This window comes from Triturus cristatus, chromosome 11, assembly GCF_964204655.1.
Source record: "Triturus cristatus chromosome 11, aTriCri1.1, whole genome shotgun sequence".
Lineage (NCBI taxonomy): Eukaryota > Metazoa > Chordata > Amphibia > Caudata > Salamandridae > Triturus > Triturus cristatus.
In genome coordinates, this window is record NC_140594.1 from 919655487 (window position 1) to 919677377 (window position 21891).

Sequence of the window (21891 nt, forward strand, 5' to 3'; positions counted from 1 at the left end):
ATGGATAATGAACAACTGCATCGATAATTAGTGGGTATGATTAGTGACCAAGTGTGTGCATGGATGAATTGTTGAATTAATGCATAGATAGATAACAGAGTGAGTGCATTAATGAATGTGTGAGCAGAAGAATGGAGGTAGCTACATCAAACCAAGCTTAAAGGTATAACTTTAGCACTGGTGGCAATGTTAAAAAAGTGACAGGAATTACCAATGTTATGCCAGTATAAGCTTTACATCAGGGCTGGGCTCTAATGTGCCAAGAATGCCCACCATGTGTCAGCAATTGTGACCATTAAGCATGTTTATGTTTGAGCCTTCACTCAGTGACTTAGTGCATGTTTCATGTTTGCATCATTACTCATTAATATTAACTCCATATGAAGTATCACAGTGAAACACAGAAATGTCACACATATGCACCCTGAAAACTTGAGTCACTAATACCCTTCTTCCATCCCCTTAGATTTCCCACTCTTTAAATGTTTTTTTATTTATTGTTTTTTGCACTTTTATTCAGTGCGAACTTGACCCTCAGGTGATGAAGCATTTTATGTGAGCACCAGTAACATTACACAAGGTCACACTCAATTAAACAAAAACAAAAGAAGTAGGCACGGACAGTAAGTGATATGAGCAGAATCACAGGATGTTGAGCCGATACCCAGCCTCGAACCTGGTTCCCCTGTTCTAAGGCCAGCAGCTCTGGCTGTAGTGCCACATCCCCTACCCTTAGGACTGTTGCTCCCTTGGATTTATGCCTCTATGGAATCCCCTTTCCTTACAGATAAGGACTGCCTCTGCTTGATGCAGACCTTCATGGCCAGTCACGGCCGGCTAGGGGGGGGGCGCGCAGGGAGGGGGTCGTGTGGAGAGAAAACATATCTTCACCTCCAGTCCCGCATCACGTCTCCTCTCTCTGCTCCGACTCCCAGGAAGCAGGCAGCCTCCCTTTCCTCCTCTAAGCCAATCACAATGCTGCAATGGCAGCGTTGTGATTGGCCGGGAAGCCAACCACACAGGCATCTATGGGGAGGCCGTTTCTCCATGCAGACTGCATGCAGCCTACATGGAGAAAATGGCAGAGAGTGCATATGACTTGTTTGATCGGCAGTCAGCACTAAGTCCACAACATATACAATGTATACACAGACACATACACCTCACCCACAGACCATGCATGTACTTAGAATGCCTAACTGTAGGGCACGTCTATTCCCACTCCTTCCTATTGTTTCACCACCTTTTCACCCACTCAGAAGAGCATGTGGTGACCTATTAATGGTGCCAACGCATGCTCGTTTGAGAGAGGGTATCTGTCGAAAATGTGAATGACAGCAACTTCCTTGTGCTATGGGAGACTGAATGGAATGCTGTGTGCATTCAAAGGTCCTTTGGTTACACCATCTTGCATCAGTGTCATTGACAGATGTAAGACTGCAACTTTGTGTGAGAAGACAGAGTGTCCGACTCGCATGCAAGGATCTTCCACTCACACTGTCTCTTTTCTATAGGGCATGTGTGAGGCCTTCAGCAGGTGGCCCGGTCATGCAGTGTGATGATAGTTTTTCATAAGATATAATGATGGCTTGTGCTTTGATGGGGATTACTGGATATGAACGACAGGTGGCTTGTGCGCACAATAAATAGCAGCAACAGAATCAAGGGCTCAGGTCCTGTGCATGTCCCCCTAAGAAATAAGGCAGAATTGAAGGACATTCTTTTTGTCCCTCAATTTCTACCACTGATAAATACAGGACACACAAATGGGGGCGGGGTATGAGACAGTCAGACACAGAGGCAGGCCACAGCTAGGATTGACGGGAAAGCAAATGGGATAGCCAACTATGGGATGTAGATCACCAGGGCAACCCACTGGACACGTTCTGTATGTGCACCCCCCATTGGTGGCGATGACAAGGAGCAGGAGGACTAGGAGCATCACCTCCTCCACCATTTGCATGGTCGGTCCATTTTCATTGGCCAAGGCAAGATAGGACTTGGACACAGCACTTCTGACCACAAAGAAAAGTGCCAAATTACATGCAATAGGGCAGGTACAGACAGCACAGCTGGCAAGCCACACAGATCAGTAGGGTATCCAAGGTGCCAAGACACAGGAAGGGGCACAGCAAGACACCCAAGGGCTGGGGACGCACTACTTGCGGGGCAGACCCAACAGTTGCTTGGGGAGGCAGTGCCGCAAAAAGCAAGCCAGCCAGCAAATATATTAGGCCTTCCTTGGGTGACCCACCTATAATAGTGCACAAGACTGGGCGTGCATGCTTGGGTCCCTTGGCTGTTAAGGATCTATATGGTGGAAGCAGTTCATCAATATGTTTTCACTACTTGAGCTAAAACAGACAGGGCTGGACCCGGGGCTGCAGGACAAAAAAGATGAGGACATGCAAGAGGGGCCCAAGCCTAGGTTAGAGAAGTCAACTGAGAACTGGTTGCATGCATTTGGCACTTTGGCTTGCATGTTTGTCAAAATACTCCTGAATGCATGCCGCAGCAGCATTGTTTTTGTGTGAACAGAAAGTGCGTGCAGAGCAGCAGAAGTACAAGAGGAAGACCCGGTCAAAGAATGATGAGGGCTTTAGGGCAAAAATGCAGACATGCCCAATCATATACTAGGACCATTAGGACATTGCAGGTTTCATTAAAGATGTGGGTGCTGTGCTAGAAAGGGTGGAGACACACCATGCAGTCCTTTCGTTCATACAGGGCAAAATGGAAGACAGAGTGGTACCAGCGGAGCAACAGAAGGAAACAGTACACAAGGGGCAACCAGGCATGGTAACAGCCCTCTGCATGTTGGAAGTTTGAGAAGGGCAAGTGCAAATGGGGTTTGTCCTGCAAATTCAAGTGAATTTGCAGCAACTGCAGTGGGAGCCATCCGGCCTGCAAGTGCAGGAAGGATAAGTGAGCAAAGAAAAAAAGGTACAAAAGGGGAACTCAGGGGAACTAGGAGTAGCATGCACCCCCCATTATCTTCTGATCTCTTATCATTTCACTCAACCATTACCATAAAATATACAATGCACAGTTGCTAGCCAAAGGTTTTATGAGCTGCTTTAGCCGACCCTATGTAGGGCTGGTGGAAATGAGGCTCTGCAACAACCTTAAATCTGTCGCAGACAATGCCAAGGTGGGTAGACGGAAAGTGGCCAGGGAGCTTTAGCTGGGCCACGTGACTAGCCCATTTGAGAAGCCACCACTAAAGGACTTTTAGTATCTCCACTGGGAGAAGTCTCCAAAAAGGAGCGAGGACAATTCTGACTCATCTGCCACATGTCATACCAGAAGGGAGGATCAGTGAATGATGGGTTAGATCAGGGGCGGTGCCTGGTATTATATGCACGCTGGATGAGGCAATTGACCTGCTAAGGGCGACGTGTAGGGGAGCCCTGACAGTGAGGACAGATATAGAATCCATCTTCCAGCTTCTTCCAAGCTTTCAATTGGGCGTTGCCTTTTACTATGATAAATGCCTGCCCATGGGCTGTTCATGCCTGCCCATGGACTATTCAAATTCATGTGTGTACTTTGAGGCATTTAGCACATTCTTGGAATAGACATTGGTTGACAGATGCCAAGAGGGAGAAAACTGCATTATCTGGATGACTTCCAATTTTTGAACACACAAGAGACTGAACAATGCAGCGTAATAGTGGAACAATTTAAAGCATTGACAGAACAACTCACTGTCCCACTAGCTCAGGATAAGATGGAAGGCCCCACTACACGTCTGACATTTCTGGGATAGAGCTGGATTCAAAAGAGGGGGTAAGCAGATATCCAGACCAAAAAGTGACAGGCAAGATGAGGGACAAATGGCCAAGAAAAAAGCAAAGCTCAAAGAACTGCAAAACTTGCTGGGGAGGCTCAATTTGCAGACAGAGTTATCCCTTTTGGGGCACAAATTTGCTAGCCATTGGCCTTGCTGACAAAGGGCGTAATATGGAAGCACCACAGGGTCGGGCTTACCAAGGGGGTCAAGAGGTACCTGCAGCAGTGGCAGAACGTCCTGAGCAAGTTTAATGGGACCATGGTATGGCGGTCATCCTTGGTAACAGCAGAGCAGCTGAGTCTGTACACAGATGTGGCAGATAGAGAGGGCTTCAGTGCTATCCTGTGTGCTGTGTTGTACACTGCCAGGTGGCCCAAAAACTGGCAAAAGGCACACTTAACAAAAAATGTGGTACTGCTGAAGTTATTACCCATGCTAAACAGGCAGGTGACATTGTGGTCAGACAACCACGCAGTGGTACAAGCAGTAAATCTAGGGGCAGCAACCTCTGTGAGAGTGCTATGGCTGTTTTAGCACCTGGTGGGCTGCCAGCTGGAAAGCAACATAACAATTAAAGGTAGGCACATGTCGGGATGTGACAACTCAATTGCTGACTCGGTCTCTCCATTTTAATGGGACAGGTTCTGCCAATTGGTGCAATGGGTAAACAAGCAGATGACAACACTATCAGCAGACATATGGGATGCTGTGGAGCTGATTTAGCGATACTTGTTGACAGGGCCCTGGCACCAAAAACTAGGGGTGGGCAGAGCTTGCAAAGTTGCACTACGCAGAATTCCGTAGAGTTGCAAAAAAATTCATTGGAATTCCGTGGAGTTCCACAAGCAGGCAGAGTTGGTGCTCCATTCACCCACCCCTACTGTGCGCACATCTGGAGTTTGTGGTCATGTAGCGCTCAGCCCCTGCAATATGTCATCACATCAGCTGCCAACCCTGCACCAGTATCTTGTAAGCGCACCTGTACAACACGTAAGAAATGGTTTTTCCAGGGCATTCTTAAAATCAGCCCACTGCTCGTGCGTACCGCTGTTGTGGACAGTTGGTATAGGAACTAATGACGTACACCCAGCACGTGAATACTCTGACCCCATTCATGTCAGAAATCCTAAAAGAGAACACAAGTCTGCATGCACCACAACCTGCCCAGTCAATAGATTGCGTTGTTACTGAGAAGACATTGTCCAATAGGATTTGTCGTATTGGTGAGGAAAGAGGGGCGAAGTGGGCCTGAGAAAGGGAGAGCAGTGACAGGTAAAAAGGAAAGAATGGTGGCAGCGTACAGGGCACCAGAAAAGCGGGCACGGAGAGGGGCTGGATAAGAATTTATGGGTATGGTACAAACCTATGCTGCGTAGGTCCTTGCATAATTGGTGTTGTGATCTTCTCCGCATAGTGCATAGTGTTTGGTGCAATCCTTGAAAGATGTCCATGCACATAGGTCGATCTTTTTTAAGTCATAATTTAATATCATAGTGGTGGGTGGTGCTAAACTCCACTATGGGGCATAGGTGGAGTTTTTGCCAAACCCTGCCCTCTGAGCAGAGCACGGAATGACAAAAACTCCATGAACTCTGCCAGAGGGGCAGAGTTTACCGCCCACTCCTACCAAAAACCATGACCACCAATTGTAGCTGTCTGGAATGTTTTGAGGGGGCAATGGAGGTATGTGAAAACCTGCACCAGTGGAAGGCTGGAGGAATCTATAAAATGGTGCTCCAGGCATGGCAAGTCCACAGCTTGGGCGCAATCACATCTGAGTACCATAGCGTAACACTAGAAACTGTACAGGGGGTGGGCCCAACAAATACATTTTACTGTCACGTGGCAATGAATGGCTAGGGTTGCATGCAATCAAATAATTGTGACACCAACCTACCAATTAACTTTGAGAGACTGAAGGCGAAACTACACGCCCTACCGGGAATATGGAGATCTATGAAGCAGACATACTTCTTTAGGGTGGCATTCACCCTAACATTCTTTCGGACATTCAGGGTTAGCGAACTGATGGCACTGTCAATAGCAAACCCGGGCTTGGCTTGCCTCACGGTGAAGGACATACAAAGGGGGAAACACACATTTGGTGCTGTACATGAGGAGGTCATAAACGACCAGGGAGGGAAAAGGAAACACACACAGCTTAAGTGTCTTGCGGCAAGTGAGCACTGTCCAATTTGCATAACCCCCAGAAACATGCAGGTCAAAATAGGAGGTGACCCCACCCTATTCATACACTGGGACGGCAGCTACCTTCAGAAGGTTTCAATTAATAGCAGTGATGCGCCAAGCCCTGGCAAGGGCAGGCCTCTTACCTGCACACTTATTCCACATCAGGGCAGCCATGACTGTGATGGCGCTGACATGGCAGCGAAAGCATTCAGGCATGCAGGTTGGTGGAAATCCTCAGCATTTCAGTCATTCATCAGGCCATCTTTGTACTAATGCAGAGCTACCCTCTCCCTGCAAGGACCAGAGCAGAAAAACAAACAGTATGGATAGTGGGTCACTCAAACATCACAAGGACACAGTTGTCGGCTGGCACCAGGATGCTGTATGGCTGTGAAATACCATGGTTGGGCAAGCCAGACATGAAGTGGAGCTAGTGCCTTCCTGTGGTACAGGAAACGCAACGGGCACACATGAACCCTGCTGTGGTGGTTATTTATCTTGGAGCAATGAGCTTGCACAATGGGGTGAAAAACCTTTTTGAGGTCACCCAGGCAGATCTGACAACCTAATAACGTCCGGTGCGCTCAGCCACATAATATGGTCAGAAATCATAGGGCAGTGCGAATGGAGGAGGCACTGAGACAGGGAGAGGTAGAGAGATCCAGGTAAAAGTTGAACATAACAATGAGCAAGTTCTGCAAAGGCATGGGTTTGGAGTTCCTGAGGAATGGCCTCATCAACATGAGAATGCTAGCCGATACACAAGGTTCACCTGTCTAGCACAGGGGTAGACAGGTTCCTCCTGAATATTGTAGGGCCATTCAAACTGGTGGGTTTCTCTTAGATGTGGAGGGGAGCTGTCACCACCAGCGAGGCAGGTAGTCAAAAGGTTTTAACAATAAATATATGCACATAAGGACGTAAAAGGACAATGGCCTGAACAAGGTCCTTGGGATGCCTCATGGCAGGGACCCTTAAGGTCAAACAAAAGGGGTATGAAATGGTTGGCGGTCACATGACTTGAAGCCCAGGCATGGACACAAGCCCACGAACTCCAGACATTCAGTAGCAAGGGAAGCCTTGAAGCTGCGACCTGCTGCATCAAGTAATCAACAGAAGTAGAGCTATCACGGCAGTTTGATTATAGAGACATTGTGGATGACATTTACGGGGGAGAAACAAGATGGCGGCTGCATAGGTGACCGACATCAGCATGCTGTTAGGGTATGTTGTAAAAATCATGCTCAACCTCATCTAGAATCTTAACGACTAAACACAAATTATGTAGCACTTTTCTATTATATGTATGTACACCAGAAATTGTGGCCACAATCATTGTTTATTAATATCATCATTGTTTGTAGATGAGAAACAGGTGTTGATGATTCCTTCATGTTTTGTATAGTATAATTGTATTTGCCGATGCTTTTTGCAAATTAAGGCTTCTTTCCAGAATACATCCTACACGAGTCACGTTGCCCTTTCAAACCTCTTCTCTTCAGCAAACATGTTTTTTGGAGCACGTTTTGTATCCAACAGACTCAAGTCACGTTGATTGTGCAAACAGTTAGGCCAGGTGTTACACGTGTTATTCCTTTCACATCCGAGATGACCCCACCCTTCTGGAAGTCTATTTAAACCCCAAGCGAGCGCTAACACACGCTTACGCTCGTTAATGCTTCACTTACCTGAAGACAGAGGATCTTCGTCGGAGCTCCCTCTTCCATCATCCTGACAGTGCTTCCGTGTTGAGCAGCAGTTTCCGGTCCGGTCTGAACAATCTTCCCCTCCTCACCCAGGAAACTCATTCTCGTCCTTCCGGTGTTTTATTTAAAGACACGCCGACCTGAGAAAAGAAAACGGAACCGTGAGTAGTGTTCTTGAACGGAAGGTGCAGATAGCTACAGTAAGTTTCTTTCTTTTTAATTCAACTTTGCACAACGGAAATCCTTTCTTTTAAATTCTACTTTGCACACCGGAAAATCAGGAAAGCAACATTGAACAAATAAATAAAGGGCATAATTGTGGAACTTGAAAGTCAAGCAAGGCACGCAACGATAGGAACATTTCTTATCTTTAATAGTAGACATTTGGCTTCTTGGAAAAGACTTCAAAGCGAAGGACCTGTGTAAAGAAAAGAAGGATATTTTAAAAATTATGGACATTTGAGTTAAATTATGAAACTAAATAATTTCTTTCAGTAAGTATACAACAGACATCAATCGCAAATCTTAGTTAATTGCATTAATGACAGAAACTTGAATTCCGGTTTTGTTTATTTCGTTACAGAAAGATAATTTGCTCTTAAGTTATTACGAATGATATTCTGGTGGAGACAAAACCAGAATTAGGAGGTAACACACCACTTGTTCTATAGTTCTGAGATATTTGCATATGATGGTTTCTTTTTAATTCATACGCTAATATTTTCCTGTTGTTTTGCTTAACATTAGAGACACAATCCAAAAGAAGGCAGGTTATCCATAGCGGATGAAAGCTGGGATCTGGAGTGTTTTTCTATGTTTATTATTTTGTCCCTATTCCCCCTTCCCTTAGGAATTTACTTCTGGTAGGCTGTGTTTATAAATTCAGTTTTGTCCAGACACAAGTTCTTGGGGGAAGCTGAGATTAATCCTCTCATCTCTCAAGTTGAACGCCCCTGGATTTAGGGTGAGTGAAGGTCTAACAGAAGCGTAAGCCTTCACAACAAAAAAAAGGTTCTCCTTGAGAGATATGGATTTAGAAAACAAAGGCATAGATGGCCAAGCAATGGCGCAAGCACTTGCGGAAGATGTGGAAAGAGACAAATCTATAACTGATATGTTGCATAAAATGCAATTGGAAATTAATACATTAAAACAAGAGAATTCAACCTTGCGACAAGAAGTCCTTTGTTACAAGCCCCGAGAGTCTTTATGGGGTGCTCCTTTTTCGTCAGTAGTTACAGATTCTTCAACTTTTGGAAGTAAATTTGGAAGTAAACCAAAATCGTCTAATGGGTTTACGAGTTCAGATAATAATTCACCTCCAGTACAAGTTACAGTAGCTGTACCTAATGTTGTTCCTTTGTCAGCTCCGGAACGATTTTTTGGGGATAGTAATAAGTTTAATGTGTTTATTAGCCAATGCCAATTGCACTTTATTTGTAAACCACATTTTTTCCCTACAGATGCGACAAAGGTGGCTTTTGTGCTCTCTTATTTGGGAGGCACCGCTGCAAGTTGGTCCATACCATATATTGACAGAGATGACCCTATCTTACATAATTGGCCTCAGCTTAAAGGCACTATGACTAAACTATTTGCAAAACATACTTACATCCAAGCTAGTGACAATGAGTTGCTAAATTTAAAACAAGGCAAACAAGATTTGTTAACTTATGTCACCATGTTTAATAGACTTCTGACCGAAACCCAGTGGCCTGAGGAAAAGCGCACATCTTTGTTTTATAGAGGTTTGCGAGATGATTTAAAAGATGCCTTGGCTCATATTGTAGATCTTCCAGATGATTATTCAGAATTTGTGGATTTAGTAGTAAAACTAGATCATCGTTTAGGAGAAAGAAAAGGAGACAAAATACGATTTGAGGCAAGATTTTCAGTACTGAAAAATAACAAAAAGGAATCTGATACTGAAGGGCAAGAATCTGAGCCGATGCAGATAGGGACAATCAAGGGACCTTTGTCAATAGAGGAGAAGGAAAGAAGGAGAAAATTAAATATATGTCTATACTGTGCTCGGTCTGGGCATTTTGCAAAAGATTGTCCCATAAAACCTAAGGTGTCAAGGAAGGTAAACTCCGTCATGATAAATTCTTTAGAACAGGAAAACTAAGAGACTCGTCAAGAAGGGAGATCTCTTGCACGAGTGGAAAGAATTTACAGATCTCCAACATTTTAACAAATACAGTACCAAGAATACCTCGAAATTTTGTGATACAAGTAGTCTTGATAATTAGTGCTCATGTACGACACTCAGTCCCAGTCTTATTAGATTGTGGAGGCACTGGAAATTTTATGGACATTAAAATGGCAGAAGAATTACAGATACCCACTGAGTGGAAAACTCAGCCTGAATCTGTTTGTGCAGTAGATGGTTCTGAATTATCTTCAGGAATGATAACAAAAATAACTAGTCCTCTTATCATGGTATGTCAAAATGGTCATACCGAGAAGATCGGTTTTGATTTGATTGATACGCCAACTTTTGGTCTTATTTTAGGGGTACCGTGGCTAACCTTGCATAACCCTAAAATTAATTGGACTTTACGAACAGTAACCTTAGATTCTTCACATTGACGGGAATCTTGTTATCAAGAAGCATTAAATGAGTCTATGACAATTTTACATTGTGCAACTACGAAAACACATGTTCCTAGCATACCATCTGAATATCAGGACTTTAAGGATGTATTTGATCCTGTGAAAGCTGGCTCTTTACCACCACACAGGACATATGACTGTCGTATAGACCTCATACCTGGAGCCGCTTTGCCAAATAGTAGAGTATACGCTCTTACAGAAGAAGAAACTAAGGGGCAGATTTATGAGCCCCTTGCGCCACTTTTGCGTCACTTTTAACATGGGAAAAGTGACGCAAAAGTGGCGCAAGGGGCTCATAAATCTGCCCCTAAATATCTCAGAACTTATTTAGATGATTTATTGGCGTCAGGTTTTATAAGACATTCCACCTCTCCTGTATCCTCGCCACTATTTTTTTTTCCTAAACCTGATGGAAGTCTCCGCGCATGTATAGATTATCGCGGTTTAAACAAGGCCACTATCAAAAATAAGTATCTGTTGCCTTTGATACCAGTTCTATTAGACCAATTAAGTCATTCCACTATTTACACAAAACTGGATTTGAGAGGGGCTTACCACATTGTCAGAGTAAAAGAAAATGATGAATGGAAAACTGCTTTTAAAACTAAATTTGGTTTGTTTGAGTATACAGTGATGCCCTTCGGTTTGTGTGATGTGCCTGCAGCATTTCAATATTTTATCAATGAGGTGTTGCATGAATTTCTTGATGTTTGTGTAATAGTATACATTGACGATATACTTATATATTCTAAAACAAAGGAAGAACATATTCATCAAGTTAGAGCAGTATTAAACAAATTGTTAAAAAATCATTTGTTCGCAAAATTGGAAAAATGTATTTTTAATACTGATACAGTTGATTTCCTTGGGTATTGTTTGTCTCCAGCAGGAATAATGATGGATCAAAAGAAGGTGAGTGCCATCAAGGACTGGCCAGAACCCACAACTGTGAAAGAAGTACAAAAGGTCTTGGGTTTTGCCAATTTTTATAGGCGCTTCATTCCTCACTTTGCAGAGACAGTAGTACTCCTTACCAAACTATTGCACAAGGGGCAAAAATGTTCTTGGTCAGAACAAACAGCTCAAGCGTTCGAGTTACTTAAACATAAATTTACCTCTGCACCTTTGTTAAAACATCCAGATCCAGATCTTCCGTTCTTTGTTGAGACAGATGCTTCACAGACGGCGGTGGGAGCCGTGCTCTCTCAAAGAGATATCCAGGATGGTCAACTTCATACTGTAGCTTACTATTCTAAAAAATTGTTACCTGCTGAACAGAACTATACTGTAGCTGAGAGGGAGCTCTTGGCTATAAAATTGGCATTCACAGAATGGAGGTATCATTTAATGGGAACAAAATTTCCTGTCACTATATTTAGTGATCATAAAAATTTGCAATTTTTTAGTTCTGTGAAGGCATCGACACCAAGACAAATGCGATGGTTAAATTTCTTCAGTGCCTTTGATTTTGTAATTACTTATCGACCAGGAGCACAGCAGTTACAGTTGGATGTTTTATCCAGATATGGGTACACTACTGAATGTAAAAAAGAAGTGTCAGGTCCCCCCATAATTCCACCACAAAACATTTTGGCACCAATCATTCATCAAGATTTTTTAAAAACAGTAAGGGAGGAGCATTTTAAATTACAGACCCAAACCTGGTTAAAAAATCCTCACAACTCAATACAGGATGGTTTGTTTTATCATAAATCCCTGTTATATGTGCCAACCAAAAAGTTACAAGAAAAGGTTATGACGTGGCATCATGACTCGATTTTAGCTGGCCATCCAGGTTATCAAAAGACCCTGAATAATTGTAAAAAGCATTTCTGGTGGTCCTCAATGATCACCGACATTAAGGAATATGTAAATTCTTGTCCTATCTGTGCAAGAAATAAATCGTTACACAAAGCGCCTATGGGTTTATTACAACCCTTACCAACTCCCCCATGTCCCTGGCATACAGTCAGTTTGGACTTTATAACCAACTTACCAGAAGCAAGTGGTTATACAACTATATTAGTGGTAGTAGATTATTTATCAAAGATGGCACACTTCATACCATTGATCAAACTTCCTACCGCTGCAGAATTGACTGATATTTTTCTTAAAGAAATTGTGAGATTGCATGGTTTACCAACCAAGGTCCTTTCGGACAGAGGAAGTCAATTCACCTCAAAATTCTGGGCAAATTTGGGTAAAAGTCTTAAGATGGAAATAGCTCTTTCCACAGCCTTTCATCCTGAGACTGACAGTCAGACGGAAAGAGTGAATCAAACATTATTACAAACTTTACGCTGTTTAATGGCAGAATTTACTACTGGATGGGAAAAGGTGTTACCCATTACTGAATTTATTTATAACAATAATGTACATTCTGCAACACAGTGTACTCCCTTTTACTTTTTACAGGGGTATCATCCACGAGCATTGCCCATTACAATAAATCCATCTTTAACTCCTGGAGTTACTGACCGCCTTTCCACTCTATTGAATATTCAAGAAAAAGCTATAAAACATCCAAATAAATATAAAGAAATGATGAAAAAACAAGCAGATAAGCATAGAGTAGACGCTCTGGAATATCAATTGGGAGATAAAGTATGGCTCTCAACTAAGAATTTGAACCTAATGGGACCTAGAAAGTTGTTACCCAGATACAAAGGACCATTCTCTGTAAATAACATTATAAATCCAGTAACAGTGCAGTTAGAATTACCCCCAGAATACGCAATACATCCCACTTTTCATGTTTCATTGTTGAAACCCTATAATCCAGAAACTAGACCAGAACCCCCACCTCCACCCATTCCCATCAATGGTCATTTAGAGTATGAAGTACAAAAAATATTAGATGCAAAAAGAATGCAAGGCAAACTTTATTATCTCATAGCATGGAAAGGATTTGATGCTACGGAGAATTCATGGGAGCCAGCATCATTTGTTCACGCCCCATGATTACTGAGACAATTTCATTTGCGATTCCCACAAAAACCTCGCCGGTGGGGCGGCCTTTGAGGGGAGCGACTGTTAGGGTTTGTTGTAAAAATCATGCTCAACCTCAACCTCATCTAGAATCTTAACGACTAAACACAAATTATGTAGCACTTTTCTATTATATGTATGTAATCCAGAAATTGTGGCCACAATCATTGTTTATTAATATCATCATTGTTTGTAGATGAGAAACAGGTGTTGATGATTCCTTCATGTTTTGTATGGTATAATTGTATTTGCCAATGCTTTTTGCAAATTAAGGCTTCTTTCCAGAATACATCCTACACGAATCACGTTGCCCTTTCAAACCTCTTCTCTTCAGCAAACAGGTTTTTTGGAGAACGTTTTGTACTCAGCAGACTCAAGTCACGTTGATTGTGCAAACAGTTAGGCCAGGTGTTACACATGTTATTCCTTTCACATCCGAGACAACCCCACCCTTCTGGAAGTCTATTTAAACCCCAAGCGAGCGCTAACACACGCTTACGCTTGTTAATGCTTCACTTACCTGATGACAGAGGATCTTCGTCGGAGCTCCCTCTTCCATCATCCTGACAGTGCTTCCGTGTTGAGCAGCAGTTTCCGGTCCGGTCTGAACAATCTTCCCCTCCTCACCCAGGAAACTCGTTCTCGTCCTTCCGGTGTTTCATTTAAAGACATGACGACCTGAGAAAAGAAAACAGAACCGTGAGTAGTGTTCTTGAACGGAAGGTGCAGATAGCTACAGTAAGTTTCTTTCTTTTTAATTCAACTTTGCACAACAGAAATCCTTTCTTTTAAATTCTACTTTGCACACCGGAAAATCAGGAAAGCAACATTGAACAAATCAATAAAGGGCATAATTGTGGAACTTGAAAGTCAAGCAAGGCACGCAACGATAGGAACATTTCTTATCTTTATTAGTAGACATTTGGCTTCTTGGAAAAGACTTCAAAGTGAAGGACCTGTGTAAAGAAAAGAAGGATATTTTAAAAATTATGGACAATTGAGTTAAATTATGAAACAAAATAATTTATTTTAGTAAGTGTACAACAGACATCAATCGCAAATCTTAGTTAATTGCATTAATGACAGAAACTTGAATTCCGGTTTTGTATATTTCGTTACAGAAAGATAATTTGCTCTTAAGTTATTACGAATGAAATTCTGGTGGAGACAAAACCAGAATTAGGAGGTAACACCACTTGTTCTATAGTTCTGAGATATTTGCATATGATGGTTTCTTTTTAATTCATACGCTAATATTATTTCTGTTGTTTTGCTTAACATTAGGGACACAATCCGAAAGAAGGCTGGTTATCCATAGCGGATGAAAGCTGGGATCTGGAGTGTTTTTCTCTGTTTATTATTTTGTCCCTATTCCCCCTTCCCTTAGGAATTTGCTTCTGGTAGGCTGTGTTTATAAATTCAGTTTTGTCCAGACGCAAGTTCTTGGGGGAAGCTGAGATTAATCCTCTCATCTCTCAAGTTGAACACCCCTGGATTTCAGGTGAGTGAAGGTCTAACACATGCTGACCTGTGGTTGTTTTCCAACTAAATGACCTGATGGACTGACCTGATGCTTCGATGGCCCTTGACGCTTATCACAGGCAGCTCGGCACCTTCAGGAATCGTCCCCAAGTAGCTCTGATTCTGGGAAACTTTTTCATCTTTAGACGTCTTGTGGTAGCCGCTGTGAGATACTCGGACTGCCCTAGTTGCTGTACTGCGGCCACATCACCGGGGATGGGGCCGAAAGGTACCGGCGGAGCTCTGAAGGGGAAAACCGCTCATCTCTACGCAGGCTGCCTCGGGGTCAGGAGCACAAAGGAGCGAAAACACAGGAGGGCTGACCCCACAGTCAGGCTGATGATGCAACCCGCTGACCCAGGAAGTGGAGCAGGGCGAGTGGTGGGGCTGCCAGCAATCCACACCCGGCTAGCCCCACGGTGGTTGATCTCCTGAAGGGAGCTGCTGGGAGACACGACCAGCAAATGCGGGATACGACGGAATCAAGGGAATTGGATCGGCCAGATACTGTGCCCATTGTACCGCAGATGCCGATGGATGTGCTCAAGCCTGAGACTCGGGATGGCCAAAATGCAACAGGGCACCTCATTCTTCATCAAGATGACGGTACCCCTTTCTCTTCCCTTGTTTTGCCTACGGCCATTACTAAGGGAAAATGGAAGGGGGGCCCTACTGTAATGTACTGTAATGTTAGATAATGATGATCGTAATGCACTAAATGCTGGAGGTGGGCCTGGGTTGCCCAGTGGGAGCCAAAGATGCACCTGAATCGCTTCCAAGGGTTGCTATGAATCTTGCACCTGAGTTTACCCCCACAGGCTGTCCAAAATGATAGCTCTCAGGAACAGTCAATTTATGCAAAAAATGCTCAAGCATTAAGTTCCGTGCAGTTATGACTGCAATATTGGGGGGACAGAGCCAGGCAAAAGTGACCTGGAAAAGGAGCCCAGTGACTGCTTTTTCTAGTTGTCTGAAGGGGCTGAGTGGTAGGTGGATGGTTCTGACTCTTCATCTGATTTTAGCGAGTATGTCAGTGACCCAGAGGAGGGTCAAAGTGGGCGAGCCATGACAGCCCGTAAGACAGGCATGAAGGCTGGCCGGCAAGTATCCAAAGGCAAGGAGTTATTCTGGGATTATACACCTACAGAACACTTAACTGGTTCTACTTCTGGGACTCCATAAGGCATAGGCAGATCCGACTCCCTACACTGGATGCTATTTATCAGGCAATTTTAATGCATCGCGATGTGATGTGCCAGGATAGCCGCAAGGCTCAGTCTTCATTAAGGAAAGTGAAAGGGGTGGTCAGAAGACTATCGAAGGCATGCCATGCCATTGAAGAGCATCTGACCGATTTAGAAACTAGAATTACCCAGACTGAGACAGATCTTGCCACCACTCGGGCGAAATCGGAGGGGCATGAATCCCAGCTGGTAGACATATAATGGAAGCTGGAAGAGCAGGAGAACCGGCAGAGGCGCAACAATCTTCGCTTGTTAGGAGTCCCAGAGGGGATATAGGGGTGGGACATTTAGCCATATATGGTGGAACTATTACGTTCAGCCCTCCTAGGCTGAAATTGGTCACAAGAAGTTCAGCGGGCCCATAGAGTACAATTTGTGTTGAGGCAACCACTTAGCGAAGGCTCTAAACCATGGGCTATTCTCATCTACTTTGGAATCTTGCTTCTAAGACAAGCAATCTTCGAGAAAGCAAGGCTCGAAGGAAGGCGCTCCAGTGGTGATGTTTTGTTTTTGGAGGGGGCTTCTGGGTGGCGGACGTCGGTGGGAGGGTGAAAGGGGAGGGGAAGTCAGCTGGGGCATGGGGTGGAGCACAGGTGTGGGGGTGCAAACTTAAAAAATTATCCAGAGATGGAATTAAGGTGAATACAATTTATCTAGTATTTGATATAGTTGCAATTAAGAACAGACAGGTTATTTTAGAATTTACTGAATGGGCACAATAACTATTTAAATGTTGGAGGGCTAAATGATAAGGCGAAGTTGTCAAGGGTGGCTATGTTTCTGAGGTTGATTGCCCCCGATATTTTTTGTATGCAGCAGACACATATCCCAGGGGACAAGAGGGAGTTGTTTTCAATAATGGGGTATAACTTGTTGTCCTGTTCCTCACAGAGGTCCAATATTCGGGGGATTATAATATTTGCCAAATCCCAAATAGGGCGGATTAGGTATAAGCACTCGGACTCGCTGGGGAGGTGGGCATTGGTTGAGCTCAAGCTAGTACTTACAGTCTGTGTAATATATGGGTCGAATCAGAATGATTGAATGAGATTCGAGGGTCTTGACATCGAGCTAACTTCCAGACCGTACCCGTTGGTTATATGTAGAGACCTCAAAATACACCAAGCAGTTGAGAATCGATGACCCCAGCATTATCAGGGGAAAAAACCTTGTGTATATAGAGCTTTGTCTTCCGTTATGGATAGTTTTATGGAACATCAAGCATCCAAATGATCCGGGCTATACCTATTACTCATGCCCACATAAGAAATACATTCAGCTTGATTTTTTTTTTTATAACAGCAGGCTTGTGAAGTAAAACTGAAATTAGGAAGCTTCCAAAGGTAATCTCTGACCAAAGTCCTCTGATTTTGGAGTTTGAGGTTCAAACGGCCACTAATCTTCTCTATAGGTGAAAATTCAAGAGGAACTTTTGGCAAATGTATCCTTTGTCGAGCATACTATGAACTGGACGCATGGGTTTTTCAATAATAATAGGTATAGTGCGTCACAAGGCATAGTTTGGGATGCTTTTAAGGCCGCTCTGAGGGGCAAGATTATTAGCTATGTTGTCCACGCGAAAAGACAGCTCCAGGCTGAGAATGAGAGGCTGCTGAGGGAATTGGCAAAAAACACATGATTCATATTGCACGGGGGCAAGGGGTGGCACAAACCCAGCTCAAAATTATCACCTTAAAAGCGGAGATCAGTAGCTAGCTAACTCAAAGGTCACCAAAGAATTCCAAACTCATAAGAACGAGACATAGAAGTACGGAGAATTTGTTGGGAGAAGGCTTATGCTGCGCCCTCGACACAAAGCAACTATAAGTGTGATAACCTCTATTAGGAAGGATGGAAGAACTTATTCAGAAACTAGTGACATTCTCCGAGTGTTTCAGGAATTTTAGCAGGCATTATACACAGGAAATGTGGGGGCACCCTTGAATATCTCTTAAGTATTGTCAGAGGCAGATCTTGGGGCCATAGCTGATCAAACCGCCAGGAATGAGATGGAAAAGGATATAACAGTTGAAGAGGTTCTAGCAGCTCTAAATTATCTACCTCAGGGGAAATCTGCTGGTCCTTATAAAATACCTCTTGAATTTTAAGAGAATCTCCAACCTCAGCTAGCCCCTATTTTATTAGATTTGTTCAAGGGGGTACAACAGAATGGGTTTCCACCTGAGTCCTGGGAAGGCACTGATATCATTAAATTTCCCAAGAAGGACAAACCTCTGGACAAGCCGTCCTCATATAGGCCGATATCACTGATAAATTCCAACACTAGTATCTACTCTAAAATTGTGGCATGCCAGCTGGGGAGGGTCATAGCCCATCTGGTGTCACCCTGGCAGCATGGTTTCATGACAGGCAGAAGAACAACAGATCACATAAGGAGGGCTATAACCCTATTTGATATCACATCCGAAACAGGGGGACAGATGGCTATGGTCCTCCTCGATGCCGAGAAGGCCTTTGATTGGGTGGCAAGGGGTTCCTGTGAGGGATACTTGAATTAGAGGGTTTTGGCCCCTGAATGATCATTGCTATTAAAGCTATGTAATCCAAACCATATGCACGGCTCCAACTCCTAGGGGAAGAGTCGGGAATCATAAATGTGTTGAGGGGGACCAGGGAGGGGTGCCCTTGCTATACCATCTTGTTTGTCCTTTATATAAACCCACTAATTGAAAAGATCTTGAATAACCAGGGGATAAAACCAATCATCTGCAGTGGATACAAAACTAAGGTGCTTGCATACACCAATGACATTGCTATCACCACCACTGATCCTGAAGGAACAGTCAGGGAAATCGAAGCCATGGATGGAGAGTTTGGCCAAACCTCAGGCTACACTTTGAATAAAGGGAAAACAAAAGTTATGTATACTAACAATATTTTTTTTCAAGATCCAAGGCGGGTGAATACAGCTGTGTATCTTGGTGTTCGCATTAGTCACAAGGCATGCACAATAGGTAGGATCAACTTTAATACCTTGGTTAAATAAATATCTACAGACTTTAAACACATAAATTGGCTTCATTTAACAACCATTGGCAGGGGCAATGTCCTAAAAATGGCAATGCTTTCCTAAGATTCTTTATCTCTTTTGGTCACTGCCAGTGGCAATAGATGAAACAATATTGAAAACTCTTGAGTCCATTTTTATAAATATTATTTTGGCAATATGGGAAGGTGAGATGATCACTAAAATATCTGTCTTTCTCACAGGGATGGGGTGGGCTGTCGTTCCCTAATATTACATTTTATTACTGGCCGACGCTACTACTGCAAATGCAAATTTTATTTACTATATTTAATGGTGAAAGGACAGTTCAGGAAATTAATAGTGCCCTTCCTATAATCTATGAGTGAGCTTTACGGAGAAAGGCTGACGGACTCCTGCAGCGACATCTGGAGCCTCACTATTATAAAAAAGTTTGGTTCAAGGTAGTACTTAAATCTTGGAAGGTAAGGAGCAAGGCACGCAAAGCTATGAAGATCCCGAAATATAGCAGATATACACCCCTATGGCATTCCTCCCTTTTTACGCCTCTATTTTTCAATGTAATGGGATGACAGTGGGAGCAGCTTGGACTAACAGTAATAGGTGATCTCTTTCTCCTTGACCATATATGTCCTTTTACCCTTTTGCAGCAAGGGTTTGACTTCCCTAACAATTATTACTTCAAATACGTGCATTAGGGAATTCCTCAACAGTTTTAACGTGGCTATATCCCTAGATAGAATACCATTTGTTGAGGTAATTGTCCAGGCCGACTGTAAAATACGAAATATGTATAGTATGCTGCTGGACAGTCTCCCAGATGACATTGAGAAGACAGAGGCAAACTGGGCCAGGAAGTTAGGCAACCCGGATGTCGATTTAGACAAGGCAAAAGCATTAGCTGCAAAGATCTTCTTGACGACAAGCCTTCAGGCGCAGCATTATAAAATGCTATTTATTCTGTATTTTACCACTGCCAAATTGTTTGAGCGGGGCAAAAGAACAGATGATAAGTGTCCTAGGTGCGGGGAAGGCCCAGCCATGCTGGTGCATGCGTTTTATGACTGCACCAGATTTCTCCCTCTTAAGAATGGCCTGGCGCTCTTCTGGGAAGGATTATGGGGGTGTAGGATCAATCTTAGTCCAACCTTGATGTTTCTAGGACATGATAGCAACAGCTGCATGGGTACCAAACAGATGTATTTTATATTTGTATCAGTAGCTGTTGCTGGGATTTTAATTGCTGCCAGGTGGAATGATCCGGAGCCCCCGTCATTTCAGGCCTGGCTTTCCCGGCAGTTGGGTATCTATCATCAAAAGATGCCATTGTATAAATGAAGGGGCAGACAGGCTAGGAATCTGGGGAAAACATTTTAGTCTCCTATTTTGGATTGGAAGAACAAAACTGACTGCGTAATCAATATTCTTGCTGACCATTTAAGCTCCGATTTACCAACTTAGAATACTGTTTTAAATTATAGCCAGCAGACACCGGATGGGTTGTTAGCTACATTTAGGATATATCCTCTGGTAGTTATCCTCAGCTTTTCATGGGTAGCAACTGGTATATAACGTATTTTAAATAAGGATGAAATGTATTATTTATGATGTTCTAATTTAATATCGCGAATTTATGAATGATATATAATCATATTGTCTTATCCATGATATTTGTATATGTCTGCTTTTATTCTGTATAACTTATAATATGTTTCTCTGGGTATTTAAAAATTAGAAATAAAGAGACATTATGACTTTAAAGAGGATGCATCGCAGGATTATGAAGGCTATGGGTATTAATTTACAATGAAGGTACACTGTATAAACACTTATGAACATAATACATCACATTGAAGTGCAAGATAACTAAGAGCTGAGCAGTTATTGGCCAATGCCATTGTGATAACTTATGTACCAGCTTATGATGTGAAAAAACTGTGGCCGTTCTACTCTGCAAACTGTCTTGGGATCCATATTCAAAGAGAAAGAAAAGAATGGTGAGAGGGATCGTGAAATGCCCGCACATCTTGGGGGGTGGGGTTCACGTAATTGTGCAGCATTTTTCCCTTAATCCATCATATGCTCTATTATCTGCAATTTTCACATAATTATGTTTCTAGCTCAAACAGTTCAAATGTTACAAAAAATGCAGCAATGCATGTTGCTACGCATTGGAAAGCCCTTAGCAAAGGATTACCGTTCCCCTTTCTGTTGCTTAATGCTATATTTGGGTGTCAAACTAATAGTAATGAGATGCAACCAATGCCCACAGTGTATTACCAAGTGTAACAATGACACAATCATGAAGAATTACTGTCACAAAATGTGCCACATTATGCCAAATAATTTGCCTGTTCTTGCTGCATACACTACTCTCAACCCTTCTGCATAATTTGCCATTCCCTTGCGGTATAATTCCCGTAGCCCTGGGTATGACCCAATGGCCAGGCTCTGGTCAGATGTTGACTCAAACAATCTGTGATTGAGGACAGAGTGTCTTGATCTGCCCTTCCATTAAAGCTAAAAAAGAATCCGATCTTGTGTAATGTAATTAGGTGCTTATATCAAGTGCTCAACTGCCCTTGGGTCAAATTCACGTTATGTGAAAGGGTAAAAAACAAACAAATAACTCCAGTTCTCCGGCATTCCCTCACAGGAGTGTTTCAATGAACCCATTGCACACCGTGACCCCATGCTGTGTGGCCTGTGACTCCCACAGCAGCTGCCAGAGGAGCACAGTTTCAGCACTGGTAGCTTGTTATCTGCTTCCACTGGCAGAGAAACCTCTGGAGCTAGCCTCTTTACAGACAAGCACACATGGCTAAA

At 43.2% G+C, this 21891-nt stretch overlaps 1 protein-coding gene across 3 annotated transcripts in view; it reads right to left on the reverse strand.

Moving 5' to 3' along the window:
* LOC146785614 (arylacetamide deacetylase-like) overlaps positions 1-14249 on the reverse strand; it is a 441998-nt gene extending 427749 nt beyond the window's left edge. For all 3 annotated transcript variants that reach the window (XR_014970704.1, XM_085634876.1, XM_085634875.1), the window contains exons 1-2: positions 13814-14249; positions 7672-8107 (exon numbers count right to left, since the gene is read on the reverse strand). Coding sequence is in view for 2 of the 3 variants with exons in the window: in XM_085634876.1 (XP_085491002.1) it covers positions 7672-7791 (120 nt within the window). In the remaining variant the exon portion in view is untranslated. The remainder of the gene's footprint in view (positions 1-7671; positions 8108-13813) is intronic.
* Positions 14250-21891: the final 7642 nt, after the last annotated feature.